Source organism: Myotis davidii, unplaced genomic scaffold (genome assembly GCF_000327345.1).
Source record: "Myotis davidii unplaced genomic scaffold, ASM32734v1 scaffold638, whole genome shotgun sequence".
In the NCBI taxonomy this organism is placed as follows: domain Eukaryota; kingdom Metazoa; phylum Chordata; class Mammalia; order Chiroptera; family Vespertilionidae; genus Myotis; species Myotis davidii.
This window is the reverse complement of record NW_006289391.1, coordinates 199,436-214,909: the sequence shown is the minus strand read 5'-3', so window position 1 is coordinate 214,909 and position 15,474 is coordinate 199,436. Positions and strand designations below refer to the sequence as shown.

Here is a 15,474-nt window from a genome sequence, read left to right as displayed (position 1 = left end):
ATTCCTTGGTCTGTGGCTGCATCACTCCAGGTTCCACATCTGCAGACACATGGCTCCTCCTCTTCTGCCTCCAACCTCCCTCTGCTTCCTTCTTATAAGGACACGTGTGGTTGCACTTAGGGCCCACTAACTAATGGAGGATAATCTCTCCTCTCAAGACCCTTTGTGCAATCACATCTTGTCATGTGAGGTAACATTCGCAGGTTCCAGAGAATAGGATGTGGACATCTTGGGGGGCCATTATACAGCCTATCACAGAGTGGGTAGAAGGTCCCAGTGTTGAAGTTCTGCACAGACTTCATCTATTAATATGCCCTCTGTGATTAGGATAAGCCTTAGGGTGAGGGTGGGTGAGGGCAGAAAGCTGCAGGACACAGGACTCTAGCTCGGCCAGAGGGAAAACTTCCAACACTCAGATCTGGCCAGATGGAAAGGGCTGCGTGGGGGTAGTGAGCTTCCCACCCCTGGGGGTATGTAAGTAGAAGCTGGACAGCTGCTTGCCAGGACCATTGTGCAGAGAATCAGCATAGAACTTGCAGGCCTTTAAGGACCCCCAACTCTTGGTTCTGAGAGTCTGATTCTGGGAAGGCCTTATAGAGGGGCTTGGTGACTGGGTGTGTCCTCTGGCCACACCCTCTGCTTAGGGGTCTCCCCTGTCTACACAGCCTGTCTGGATAATGAACCCTAAGACCAATCAATCTTGGTCTCGAAAATCTGCCAACGCCGGCTCAGACTAGGACTCGGGCAGATCGCATTCATCCGGGATTCAGGGTCACTTGACTGGGCTGAGCCGGAGCCTTGCACAGCGAGGAAGGGTGGGAGGGTTCAGTGAGCACCTTTAAGCTGCCTACGGACCCACGTGCTTCGGTCAGCAGAGGGCCAGGAAGCCCTGGCTGTGTGGAGGTCAGCAGGGGCTGTGTGACCTGAGGCAGGTGCCTGCCCACTCTGGGCTCTATGCTTTCTTCTGTAAACTGAGGGGGTGGGGCAGAGGAACAGACCCACCAGTCCTCAGCCTGTGGAATGGCATTTGACAGAAGTTGTTTAGAGAAGAGGAGTTTCTTTCGACACTCAATTTGTCAGTAACCACAGTCTTGCATCTCTCATGTTCTTCCATCTTGTGGGAACCACCGCGAAGGTAATGGCAGGGCAGCGGGACATCCCATGAACTTCTGGGAATGTTTGGGTCTGGCCAGGTGGAGAAGTTGGGTCGGGGGTAATGCTACTCAAGGCCAAGAGAAGAGTGTGGGCCAAGGCAGGGAAGCTAGAAAGCTTAGGGCGAGTTTAGAGAATTCCTAGTCATTTGTGTAGAGGGAGGGAGAGAGGAGATAGGGGAGGTCACACAGGTGTGTGGGGGCCAGTCCTGCAGTACTGGCTGAGAGTTTGCCCTGAGGACAACAGGGAGCCACTTGGGGGCTGGAAAGGTCCTGGTTACATTTGTGTTTTCAAGAATTCATGTTGGCCAGTCTTGGTATCCCTTTGAGCTTCTTTAATAGGAGGCTTGGGAGAGCAGGATGGACTAGGAGATGAAGATATATGTCCAAATCCTGCCTCTGTCATTTATTAGCTGGGTAATCTTGACCTTAACCTTTTTCAGTCTAACTTTCCTCATCTGTCCACTTGGGAATTCTGGGAAGGTTCAATGAGCTCATCTGCTCAGCATGTAGCTCTTGTGGTCCAGGCTCTATGCTCCCAGCACAGTCAAGAAAGCAAACCAAACCTGGTCTCTGTTCTCCAGGAATTCACAGGTGATGCCCTGATGACAGAGACACAGAAGTGCGATGGTAACTGAAGGGAGTAAAGGAATCAGGGGGAAGGCATTTCCAAAGAGGAGATAATTGTGATGGGTCTTGAAGGATGAGTAAGAGTTCAGTAGGTGCAAAAACTAGTGAAGTGTGTCCAGATGGAGGAATAAAAGTATGAAGTGGGAACGATAACAAGTTCCCACTTCTGGAGGCAGAGGAAGATGGAGCTGGAGGTTGGGGTTGAGGTCAGCCAGGGTCAGATCATGAAGGGCCATGTGTGCATGGAGTTGGCACCAAGTCTGGTAGATGTTTGAGAGCTGGTGGAGACTTTTAGGCTGGGGGTGGGCAGGCGGACAGTCAGATCTGTGTTCTGAAAAGCGTCCTCTGGGGACCTGTATGGAAATTGATTTGGAGGCACAGGTTTCCACAGGAGGGAGGTACAAGTGGGGCCAAGTGCGCTGAAGTAAGCGGGAAAGGTAGTGAAGTTAGGAGGGGGCCACTTGAGAGGTGCTCAAGGACAGAGAGTGGAAGGTGGGATTCAAGGGGGGAGGGTGTGCAGAATGTCTAGACCAGGCTGAGGATCAGAGGAACTCAGTAGATAAATGTTCACTTGCCTCCGTTCCCATTAGTATTGGGGGTAGAAGTGAGGAGGTTGGGGCAAGATTGGCACCAGAGAGTTGAGATTTCTGAGTGGGATAGTTTTAGGTGGTGGGAGGATGGAGAAGGTTACTGGGGTTGAGGAAGCCTGGGGACTGGGGTGCTGGGCAGCTCACCACATGGCCAGTGGCTTCCCCAGAATGAGGCAGGAAAGGGGGCGGAGAGGACCTGGGTTCCTACCAGGTTCCCAAGGGTCTGGGGGCGCTGTGAGGAGGGAGGGAAAGGGGCCACGCCCACATTTCTTTTGGGTCCCAGATCATGCACAGCAGCAGGTGGCTGCACCCACCCACTGACCAATCCCTTTCTGTGCTTTCCCATCAGCCTGATTTTTGGGGCACTGACCATTGTGACTGGCATCATTGGGGTTGTCCTGGGAGCAGAGGCTTCAAGGAGGTACCAGAAAGTCAACCCGCGGGCTGAGCCCCTCATCTGTGCCTCCAGCCTGTTCGCTGCCGCCGTCTGCCTCTACCTGGCTCTCATCCTGGCCCCGACCACTCTCCTGGCCTCCTATGTAAGTGAGGGCCTCATTGGAGGTGGGGTGAGATGGGGTGCGATGGGAGCTCCTGCCTGATAGAGTTTCACACTGTGCCAGGTCTTTACATGCAGCAGGTGTATCAGTTCTTCCGGGTGGAGCTTGTTATTCCCATTTTACAGATGAGTAAACTGACGCTTACCAAGAGTTACCCAGCTAGGAAGGGGGAAGAACTAGGATTTGAGCCTAAGCTTTTCAGACACGAAAGTGCATTCTCCGAGCTCCTGGCTAATGCTTTGATTGGAGATAACGAGACTCCCTTGCTCCTAGGACGTGAAGAAATAGGGTGATTCCTTCCAGGTTACAGAGGAGGACAGTGAGGCCCAGCTTGGCCATAGACAGTGCAGACACTGCTTCTGAGGTGACCCTTGTGATACTATCACGTTTCCAGATCCATGACCCACACGTGCGCCTCACACTCTATACCAGTGACAGGTGCTCACGCCTCCCAGCCTTGGCCATGTCCGCGCCGCCACCAGGGGCACCATTCTCTACTGTGATCCTTCCCTTCTGCAAGACCCAAATCAAAGGCCACCTCCTGCTCTCTGTCTGCTCCCAGTTCAGTTCCCACTTGGGCTCAGTGCATGGGTGGCTCCCATCAGGCACCGCGGCGCACGGGTGGGGCTGTAGCCACATACACACGTATGTGTGTGCAGCGGTGTCGCTGCCCGCAAAGCGCCAGCCCTGACGGACCCACCTGGTGAGAAGGGCGCCGACTCTGGGAACATGGCTGCAGCCTCGCCCCGGCCGACAGGCTTGAGCGCCTCCCTGTCCCTGGTCCCAAGGCTGTGAGATCCACCCCATGGACACGGAGGCCCCTGCACTTGTGTGCGGGTTCACCGAGCGGACTGGGCTCAGAAAGAAAAATAAAAAAAGAGAAAAGGCAAACAAAGAAAGCAAATCAGTAACAGCTTTCCTGTTCTCCTGCCAGCAGTTTGGAGATCTCACTGCCACCAGATCTCACAGCTTTTCCAGTCACACTCATGGGCTAAAAAGCTAGTCCCGTTTAAATCGAAACTTGGGTTCTACTTCCCAATAAAGCTTCTATCCAGGCCCAGATGGCATTGGGGGAAAGAGGGGAGCTCCAGGCAGCTCTGCTCTCCTGTCCCATCTCTGTCCCTTGTCCCCCACACGGCCCCTTCCCCAGGGTCCTGATCCCTCGAGGGCTGGGCACGTGGGGGGGGCGGTGACCCCAAATGGGAGCTGAGCTGTTTTGCTGACTGTGCGTGGCCTCGCTTTGGGCCACGTCGTTAGGTGTTTGGGACCCGGGCCCTGGCTGCAGCGTTGTGCGGCTCCCTGATGCAGCGGACACAGTCACCGCCGGCCTCTCGCTTCTCCCTCTGCCCCTCGTCAGGTGGCGCCTTTCCAACCTTCCTGCCAGACTCTGTGTCCCGACAGGCACCCTGTGGGGCTTCTCTCATGAGCCTCAAGCCTGTCTCCTCTCTTGTGTCCGTTTAACCCCTTGGATGAACTCAGGAAGTGCAGCTGCCCCCACCCCTGCCCTCTCTCCTCACCCCACACTGCAGGCTGCTCCCTCTGGCACTACTGTCCTCAGCCTCCCCCGAGGCCCCAGGTCCTATCCTCCCAGTGCCAGCTGAGGTGCTTCAAGATGCCCCGAGGATGCCCTCTGTGGGTGACCCGGGTGGTCCTGATGCGAAAGGGTCAGCATTTCCCTGGCGTCCAGCCAGAGAGAGAGGCCAGCCTCCTTCCTGATGGGCACTGCCCTGTCTGTGAGTGTCGCCAAGACCCCTCACTCAGCTTTCTCACGCTTCAAATAGACGCTCCCAGTCCAAGTCTCCAGCCTTCTATACAAGCCCGGGCCACGCGGGACAGCTCCATTTCTCTCTCTAAACCCCGAGGGTGTGTCCGGCGCCTCTTGTAAGGTGCGGAGCTTCTCACCTGAGTCCTTAGCTCTGGTTGGGCTTCTGCTGAGATTCCTGGAGAGCAGACAAGTCCAGTTAGCATGCCTCTCTCCCTTGCTCTTATTTGGTCTTTATGACACCTCCATGGGGAAGGCTTTTTCTCATTCATGCGCACTTGACAGATTGGAAAACTGAGGCCCAGAGACAGCAACACAAAGAACAGAACAGACAAAACCCAAACTCAACCCCGCAGACTATAAAGTGTCTGTCCTTCATGTTGCACTGACCTTAGTCACCTGCATGGGAGAGAAACAGCCTGCATACACTTGGCGCCGACAAATGCCTTCGTGCTTTCTGGCTGAGGGAGCAGGAGAGTGACTGGGACCATCATCTCCAGCCGGTGGGACCTCGATGGGCCTGACCTCGCAGGCGGGCTGAGGCCCAGGCAGATGGAGGCCCGGCAAAGGCCTGTCCCCGCATTGGCTGGGGCTGTGGACCCCCTGCCAGCTCTGCTTCTGCCTCTGCTTGGCTGGCTCTGGGAGGCAGCTCCTTGGCTGTATTTTGGGGACACAGCTGTCCCCCCCTCCCACAGCCTGGCACGTTTCCAGAGCTGGATGGCTCATCTAGAAATGACATTGCGTCTTGGCGGACAGAGCCAGCTGGAGAAGCTCTCCTCCAGGCCTGCCGGGTGCGGGCTGAGGGGCAGGGAGACAGGAGGCCAGGATGCACGCGTCTTCCAGCGCTGGGAAGCTGCTCCTGCCTGTGGCTCGTGTTTGGCCCTGGCACGATGCCCAGCGGTGCTGAGCCTCCACGGCCGGAACTCCAGCCTCGCAGAAGCTGTGCGCTTCTTCTGAACCTCCCGACAGACCCCCCACCGCCACGGTCCTGTTGTACCTCTGAAGTCCACCTGAAGTTCTGACTTGAGATTCAGGCTCCGGCTCCTTCCCCCAAAGTGGTTATAAAACCCTAATCCTGCCAACCTACTCACTTCTCTTGGTCCCCTCTGTCCTTTCCTGGCTCATGTCTTACTGTCTTTCTCCAAGACTGTTCTGGGAGCCACCTTCCTGCCCACCCACCACGATCTGTTCTTCCCACTCTGCCAGCGCGGCACCATGGACCTTCCCTGCTCCGAAGCCTTGCATGGCTCCCTGGTGCCTCTGGAACCAAGTCGAACTCTTCATCCTGGAGTTCAAAGCCCCTCACAGACTCTCCTGACAATCTTAGTAGCCTTATCCCCATGCTGTCCAGCCGTGCAGGTCCCCTCTCGATTTCCAGGACATGCCCCAGGCTTCCCGCATCTGGGGCTTCCCTCTGTTGCCCCCACCCCTTTTCCATATGCCTGGACCACTCCGGGCCTTCAAGGACCGGCTTGAGCACCACCTCTCCATGGAGCCTTCCCTGATTGGTAGGCCTGACCCTCTCCCCGTCCTCCATGCCCCTCAGCATTGCCTTCCTTGGTCCATGGTCATTTATACCTTCACCCTCTCCCAGCAGGGCCCAGGGTGGCTTTGATCTTTCTCAGAACTCCAGCCTGAAACATCATGTCAGGTGCCTTGGGATGGGAGGGGTGGTCACTGCTTGCTTAGTGAACGGTTGAGTGACTAGCTATGTGCGATCACTTATTTATCCAACACATAGTTATTGGGTGCCTATAGAGTGGCATGCTGGTTTACATGCTATGGATGTAATACTGGATAAAACAGACCGAGATATCTATGTCCTCACGGAGCTTACATTCTAGTCGGGGGAGATAGACAACAGGAAAGATACAGAAGTAAAGTTCACAGTGTTCTGGATGATCATAAATGCTTAGGGCACATTGAGGAGAAGGGGGATAGGGAGTGTGTGGGGAGAGGGCTGCACATTTTAAAAAATAAGTTTTTATTGATTTTTTTAGAGAGAGAAGTAAGAGGGAGAGTGAGACATCGATAAGAGAGATGTCTGCATGCCCCCTACTGAGGATGGAGCCCACAAGCTGGGCATGTGCCCTGACTGGGAATTGAACCGGTTACCTCTTGGTGCGTGGAACAACTCTCAATCAATTGAACTACACTGGCCCGGACAAGGGCTGCAGTTTTATGTAGCGTAACCATAAACCTGAGAAGGTGGTTGTTGCGTGAAGACCTATAAGAGGTGAAAGAGTGAATTATGTGGCTATTTAGGGGAACAGTTTTCCAGGCAGAGGAAACAGTAACTGTAAAGACCCTAAGGCAGGAGTGTACCTGGTAGATTCGAGGAGCAGCAAGGACCCTGTGGTTAGTGTGGAGAGAGTGAAGGGAGGGAGGGAGAAGAGGCCAAGAAGCTGATGGGGCCGGATTACATAGGGCCTCATGGGTGCCAGGTGGGATCGGCTTTTACTGAGAGTGAGACAGGGTTTTGCGTTGAGGAGCAGGAGATCTGGCTTGTGTCTTCTGCATCAATTCAGATGATTGGGTTGTTTGTCCTTTATTCCATTCATATGGTGTATTACATTGATTGATAGTTGTGTGTAGCCAACCTTGCATTCCTGGGATAAATCCTGTCTTGGCCATGGTATGCCATCGGCCCTCCATAGCCATGGGTTCTACATCCATGAATTCAACCAATCTCAGATAGAAAATAACTGGAAAAAAGGGAAGTTATGTTGTTGCTGACTTGTACTATGTTAAGCCTACAGTGGCTGTGTCTATACTAAACATGTACAGACCTTTTTTAAAATCATCATTCCCTAAAAATAATCTATAACCATTACCTACATAGAATTTCCATTGTGTTGGGTATTATAAGTACTCTAGAGATGACTTAAAGTATACAGGAGGATGCATCTAGGTCGTATCCAAATACTGCACCATTTTATTTTTTATTTTAATTAAAACATGTACATATATTTAATTGATTTCAGAGAGGAGAGAGGAGAGAGAGAGAGAGAGAGAGAGAGAGAGAAACATCAATGATGAGAGAGAATCCTTGATCAGCTACCTCCTGCACCCCCCCCCACCCCCCACTGGGGAGTGAGCCTGCAACCTGGGCATGTGCCCTTGACCAGAATCGAACCCAGGACTTTTCAGTCCACAGGCCGATACTTTATCTACTGAGCCAAACCAGCAAGGGCTACTACACCATTTTATATAAGGAACTTGAGCATTCATGGATTCTGGTGTCCTTAGAGGCCCTGGAACCAATCCCCCTCCGACGCCGAGGACAACTGTCTAAATCATTTTTATGTGATGCTGAATTCGCCTTGCCAGTATTTGTGGAGGATTTCTGTATCTAGTGTGTTCATTAGGAATATTGGTCTGTAGTTTTCTTGGGAATGGCATCTTAGAATGACTGACAAGCGTTTCCCCTTCGTCTGTTTTTTTGGAAGGGTTTGTGACGGGCTTGTGTTAATCCATCTTTAGATGTTTGTTAGAATCCATTAGTGATGCCATCTGGTTCTGGGCTTTTGTTTGTGAGAAGTTTTTGATTGCTGACTAAATATTTATTTGTTACAGGTCAATTAAGACTTTTTATTTCCTTTTAAGTCAGTTTTGGTAGTTTGGTATATTCTGACGTTGTGGTGGGAGGTCAACATCCAAGTAGAGGTATAGTGGAGAGTTGGATACAAGAGTCTAGAGTCCAAGGGACATGACATCACCCCTAAAACTTCAATGGGTGGGACTGGCTGCAGCCCACTTTGAAGGATGTCATTAGGTTTGAAGAACCTGTGAGGGTCAACATCAGAAAGGCATCTAAAGGGGCTGAGGAATTGGCTGATGTTGAACTTCAAAATAGGCAGGGTCACTTGAACCTCTTTCATCCATCCATTTATCCCCTTTCCTCAGGTTCCAGGAACCAAAGTTCTTGCACTATCTCTGCAAGTCCTCAGAAAACTGATGGCCCCAACATCTGCTTGGGAAGAGCCCATGGGGAATTGGGCATGTGTGTCAGTGTGTGTGTGCACCTGAATGGGAATATATTCAGGTCTGCCTATATGAGTGCTGATGTGTGCTCTGGTGTGTTCAACTTCTGTATAGTCATACTTCATAGGTATTGCATGTAAATGCATATTCACTAGAGGCCTGATGCATGAAAATTTATGCACTGGAGGGGGGGTCCCTCAGCCTGGCCTGCCCCCTCTCACAATTCAGGAGCCCTCAGGAGCAGGAGGCAAACTGGCTATCAGGTGAAGGCAATGCCCCATCACACCTCTGCTGCTGCCACTGCCGGCAGTGTAAGCCTCAGCCAGCCCTGGTTACTTGCACCTGGGGCCAGCCCTGGGGGGCTAGGAGGCTGAGGGGACTGAGCGCCACCATCTTGTGGCTGTGGGTGCCACCATCTTTGAGGGCATGACAGTCAATTAGCATATTCCTTCTTTATTAGGTAGGATACCATATGTACACGGTGTGTATGAGTGAGTCCATATGTGTGCGTTTTGTATTGTATATATGTTTGTGCATGTGTGTGCATGTACATGTGTCAGGACATACAGATAATTGTGTGGGACATGTGTGCATATGTGAGTGTGCACATGTGTGTCTGCAGCTGAGTAGAGTTTTTCTTCCATTGCTTTTGTGGCTGTAGCTGCATCGTCTGTCTGCCCCCAAATTTCCTAAAGTAGGGGCCAAATCGTGCTGTATGTTTCATGGCAATGAGGTTTCTTGAGCTTGCAAAGTCTAATCTGGGACCTTCCCTAGGGGAGCTCACGCCCAGTGGCCCACTTGCCGGCACAGGGGTTTCCATCTCTTCCCTCCTTCCAGTCCCCTTGGCACGGGAAGTGGACTTTTTTGGCTGTTAATTGGGATCCAGACATGCACAGCAGGTCTTGGCTCACACCCTCTTCTTTGGCCTTCTTCCCAAAGCAGCTGCCCTTCAGTGGAGAAGGGGTTTGCACTCAGAGAGGGACTGAGTCCAATGCCAGGCTCCACCGTCACTGGCCTGATTGCTGGAGGACAGGGCTGAACACTAGCAACCCCCGTGGGTGGGCTTTGTGGTCCAGATGGGAGGGCAGGAGTGGGGGATGGGAGTGAGCATGATTTGAGATGTCTGTAAGACGTGGATGTCATTCCCACTTCTTCATTTACTAGCTCTGTGAGCTAGGGCAAGATCTTGGCCCTGCCGTGCCTCCATTTTCTCAGCTATAAAATGGGAGTGCTAGTACTTACCTCTTGGTTTCCTTAGGGAGCGAAATGAACTTTTGTGCTTGTTCTAATAACTATAACTATGTAATATAACTTGGTAATTTAAAACAGCCAGAACACATTTGCTCACAGATTTGCAGTTTGGGCAAAGTCGGGGTGTGTGGATCATTTATCTTTTTTCCACTGGGGGTTAAGCAGGCAGGAAGGGGTAGGGCTAGGCTGCCTGAGCTGATGCTATCGGCTGAGGTCGCAGCTGGAACTTTTAGCTGGAACACCTGCCCGTGGCCTTTCCATGTGGCCTGGGCTTCCTCAGAGCATTGTGGCCGGGTTCCAAGGACCAGCATCCTGAGAGCCGGAGCCAGATGAAGCCATATTGCCTTTCATGACCTGCCCTTGAAAGTTACATAGCGTCACTTTCAAGGCGTTCAATTCTTTGCTGGAGCCACAACTTCTCTCTTGGATTTGAGGGGAGAGAATACAGGTTCAGACTTTTGATGGGGACGGACAGTGATCTCAAAGAGCATGTGGAAATACGGCAGTGGGTGCTTGGGGATAAATACAATTTGCCACAGTGCCCCAAGGGCTCCTCCTCCACTGTGGTCTGGGTCCTGCATTGTGGGAAATAGTGTCTGGGCTCATAGCCACAAGGCCCCCACAAATGTGGGCCATCCCCTCCCTGGGCAGGTGTCTAACCCCATGCTGCTCTTTTGGTCTCATAGGTGAGAAGCCTTGGGGTTCAGTCTTCACACTCAACCCCCGATGGGCCCCCTGGGCTGAGGGAGCAGGGGCCAGGAGGAGCAGAGCCAAGGCCATGGTGAGGTGGCTGGGGGAGCTGCAATGCTCCCTTACTTCCCAAGCATTTCCCAAGCACTTCCTGTGCGCCAGGCTCTGTTTCAGTTCTGGAGATAGAACATTGAACAAAACAGGCAAAAATATGTGTGTAATGAAATAAACATGCAAAATAAGTGGTATGTTCGATAGGGATGAGCTCTGTGGACAATAACGGAGCAGGGAAAGGGGAGCAGAAGGGGGACAGGGGCAGTGCAAGGTGGTCAGAGAGGCCTCACTGACATAGTGTCACTTCCGTAGTCACTTGAAGCAACGAGGGAGGGACCATGCGAACCTGGGGTGGAGTGGGGAAGATCATTGCCCACGGAGGGAACAGCAAGTTCCAAAGCCACGAAGGGGAAAGCATGGCTGGTGTGTATAGGAAATGTGGTTGGAACGGGGTGAGCCAGGGAAGAGCAGGGGACATGAGGTCAGAGGTGATGGTGGTGGGGATGCAGGTTGCATGGGGCCCTGTACATATAAGGACTTTGGCTTCAAGTTTAAGTGAAATGGGAAGCCAGTAGAGGATGTCTAGCACAGATGAAACGACCTGATTTATGGGTGTACCCGTGATCTGTTGCTGTACAACAAAAGCCACAAGGCCCCCACAAATGTGGGCCATCTCTAGCCCCAAACTTAGTGCCTCAAAGCAATGATTTATTATTTCCTGTGATTCTGTGGGTTGGCTGGACAGTTTCTCTGTTGGTGCCCACTCCAGTGGCTCCCTTCACCCGGGGGACGGGCTGGGCTGGCATGTCCGAGCTGGACTCACTCAAGTCTGGCTGTCCGATCCTCCACGTGGCCTCTTGTCCTCCACTCGGGAAGTCCACCTCCTTACATGGCAGTCCCAGGCCAGCATTCCAAGAAAGCAGAAGTGGAAGCTGCAAAGCCTCTTAAGGCCCCGGCCAGGAACAGCTCACCATCGCTTCTGCTATTTATTAGTCAAAGCAAGATGAAAGGCCAGCCCAGTTTCACCACGGGAGGGCGCTATGCAAGAGTATGAACGCCAAGAAGCAGGATGAATTGGGGGGTCGTTTTGGAAGACCTACCACGTGGTTTAACAGGGTCTCTCTGGCTCCTCTGCTGACAATAGCATGAAAGAAGACAAAGACAGAAACAGGGAAAGGAATTAGGAAGCCTTCCAATAATACAGGCAAGACAGGCTGTGGCTGGGACCAGGGCCATTATGGAGGAGGTGTGGAGAAGGGGTCAGATTCTGGTATATTCTGAGGTGGAATCAACAGGATTTCCTGACAGGTTGGGTGTGGAGTGCGAGTGAGAGGGAGGAGTCGAGGGCGACTCCAGGGGTTTTGGCCCGAGCCATCGGAAGTGTGGACTTGACATTGACTGAGATGGAGATGCAGTTTGTTTTGTTTTTGTTTCAGAGGGGGTGAAATTAGGAATTCAATTTTAGACATGTTAAATTTAAGATGCCTCTTAGGGCCGTCAACTGGAAATGTTAAGAGGCAGTTAGATATATATGAGTCTGGAGTTCAGGAGGGAGGTTATTTAAAGCCATGAGGTCGAATGAGATCATCCAGGGAGTGAGCATGGCGAGAGAAGAGGACCACGGATTAAACTCCAGGGCACTCCACGTGTCAAGGCTGTGGAGGCATCAAGCGCTGAGACCAACAATTCAGTCTACCACACGGCATCCAATGACCTTTACGTTTTTAATTGGGAGAAATAAAAACAAACAGAACAAAAGCAAAAGCAGAAAAGGACAATTTTATCCATATCCTCATCTTTCAGAATTAGCAACTCTCAACATCTTGGCCTATTTGCTTCCACGTTTGTTATGTAATTAGGTGACTGTCATTCTATACATGTCACACAGATTTCTTTATTCATTTATCTATTTAAAAATATTTTTTATTCATTTTTTACAGAGAGGAAGGGAGAGGGATAGAGAGCTAGAAATATTGATGAGCGAGAAACATCGATCAGCTGCCTCCTGCACATCCCCTACTGGGGATGTGCCCACAACCAAGGTACACACCCTTGACCGGAATCGAACCTGGGACCCTTGAGTCTGCAGGCCGACACTGTAGCCACTGAGCCAAACCGGTTAGGGCTCATTTATTTTTTGTTAATTCTCACCCAAGGATATTTTTTCCATTGATTTTTAGATAGAGTGAAAGGGAGGTAAGGGAGGGGGAGACAGAGAGAGAAACATCGATGTGAGAGAGACATCTATTGCCTCCCACACACACCCAGACCTGGCCAGGGATTGAACCTACAACGCAGACCCTAAATCAGTGATGGCGAACCTTTTGAGCTCGGTGTGTCAGCATTTTGAAAAACCCTAACTTAACTCTGGTGCCATGTCACATATAGAAATTTTTTGATATTTGCACCCATAGTAAAACAAAGACTTACGTTTTTGATATTTATTTTATATATTCAAATGCCATTTAACAAAGAAAAATCAACCAAAAAAATGAGTGTCATAGGTTCGCCATCACTGCCCTAAATCGAACACTCGACCCTCCTCCTCAGGTGCATAGGCAGATGTTCTAACCCCTGAGCAATGCCGGCCAGGACCCAGCCTCCTGATTTTCGTTAGTTATATCATTAGTTTTACTTTTTCTAGATGTAGAACACCCACAGCCTGTTCTGTAAGCATACTCCTTCTGGTTGTTTGACAGCAGTCCAGATTTAAATAGATGCAGTGCTCACTATCAGTCCCTTTACATAGATCCTCCATTCCCGACTTCTTTATTTTGCTTCTTCTCCTAACCGGGTAGATTTTTGGGGTTCAGTAGTTGTATTCATTCTCCCTCGTCCCATGTCCCCCCCAGAAAGGCTAGAGGGATTGTATTCCTTTGGTTCATTCGTGTTTGAGATCGTCTCCTCCTCCTCGACTCTGTGCTTGAACAACATCTAAGTGGGTATACACTCCTGACTCACATTTCCTTCCCCTCGTTCCTTTGCAAACATTTGCTCCGTTGTCTTTTGGCATCAAATGTTGCCATGGAGAACGAAGTTAGTCTGATTTTTATAAAAATCCTTCATGTTGAGTCACTTTTTCCATCTGGATATCTGAAGGCTTTATTATTCATTCCTGAAATTCAGTAGCTTAGCTAGGATATTAGTTATCTCTTGCTGTGGAACAACTCACCCCAAAAATTAGCCATGGAAGGCAACACACATTTATCACCTCTCTGTTTCTGTGGGCACAGCCTAGCTGGGCCCTCTGCTTCATGGTCTCTTACAGGCTGCAGTCAAGGCAAGGGAGAGAAAACTAGGCCACCTTGGGAATCATGTCGGAAGACGCTTACTGTGGCTAGGCTGTGTCTCAGTGGTAAAGATCCGATAGCATAACAAAATCTCTTCCTAATAACATTAATGCTCTTCTCCTTTTTAAAAAATACGTTTTTATTGATTTCAGAGACAGAAACATCAAGGATGAGAATCATTGATTGTCTGCCTCCTGCACCCCCCGCCCCCCCCCAATTGGGGATTGAGCCAGCAACCCGGGCATGTGCCCTGACTGGGAATCAAACTGTGACCTCCTGGCTCATAGGTTGCCGCTCAACCACCGAGCCACGCCAGAGTGTCAGTGCAGAGTATCCTCCTTCCCCATTTCAACTCTTGGGATATTTCTTATGTTTGTTTGTTTGCTTTTACTTGGGTTGTGTCATCTCCAGGGCTGGGCCTAGGGAGAGGCAAGCGAGGCATTGAGGACGCATAATTTCAGGAGGCGCTCACTCTCAGGTATTGACTCTGCCCTTGTGTTACCCGAGAGTAAGCAGCTCCTTAAATCCGTGCCTTGGGTGCTTGCTTGCTCCAGGCCTGCCCTGAGCACCTCCGCGTGTCTTCCATATCATCTACTTCTCTCTCATGTTCCCTTCCCTTGGTGTTTTAAAAAAATCACTGGTCAGTGAGGTTATATCAAGCATTTTCTTTATATCAGTAAGTCTTCTGTTAAGGCCTATTCTGTTTCTAGCTGTTTATAATGTGTTTGTTCTGTAATAATGTTGTTACAGAGAGGAAGGGAGAGGAAGGGAGGGACAGAGAGCTAGAAACATCGATGAGAGAGAAACATCGATCAGCTGCCTCCTGCACAGTCCCTACTGGGGATGTGCCCGCAACCCAGGTACATGCCCTTGACCGGAATCGAACCCGGGACCCCTGAGTCCACAGGCCGACGCTCCATCCACTGAGCCAAACCGGTTAGGGTCTGAGCTCTTTCTTGATTGAATGAACATTCAATCTAGTTTGAAGCAATTATAAGGAATTGTCTTCTGTTCCTTCTCATATTGTCTGTCTTCTAGGTTGGATTCTTTTTTCTCTCCACCCCCCTTCCTTCCCTTCCCTTCCCTTCTTCTTCCCCTCCCTCCGCTCCCTCCTTTTCATTTCTTTTCCTTTCCTTTTCTTTCTTCTACTCTCTCTCTGTCTGCTGAGTGTTTCCTCCTAGCTTGGGCCTGGGCCGCTCTGCTCAGATACTGAATTTGCTCTGATGGCCTGTGGGCGACTTTGCTCTTGACTCCCTTCCAGCCTTCTCTGTGACATTCTCTTCCCCAAAGGAGTGGCAGTTGGAGTTGAGCGCTAGGTTTTCTGCCGCCTGAGGGAATTGCAGGGCTCAGGTGAGGCCCGAGGAGTCTTTGTTCCAACAGCTGGGGTCCCCGCTCTCTCTCCTGGGATTTAGGTAAATGATCTACCATATTCTACCTAATGACTGGGTGCGTCCCCTTCCGGGACGGGGGCTGTGCTCTGGCCTTGAGTGGAGTCAGTAACTGGAGCCATTGTTC

The 15,474-nt window shown here is 51.0% G+C and overlaps 1 protein-coding gene across 1 annotated transcript in view; it reads left to right on the top strand.

Annotated features, from left to right (window-relative positions):
* SPNS3 (spinster homolog 3 (Drosophila)) overlaps nucleotides 1-15,474 on the top strand; it is a 44,390-nt gene that overhangs the window by 12,974 nt on the left and 15,942 nt on the right. Inside the window, exon 8 of the mRNA XM_006761498.2 lies at nucleotides 2,721-2,910. Coding sequence (XP_006761561.1) covers nucleotides 2,721-2,910 — 190 coding nt within the window. The remainder of the gene's footprint in view (nucleotides 1-2,720; nucleotides 2,911-15,474) is intronic.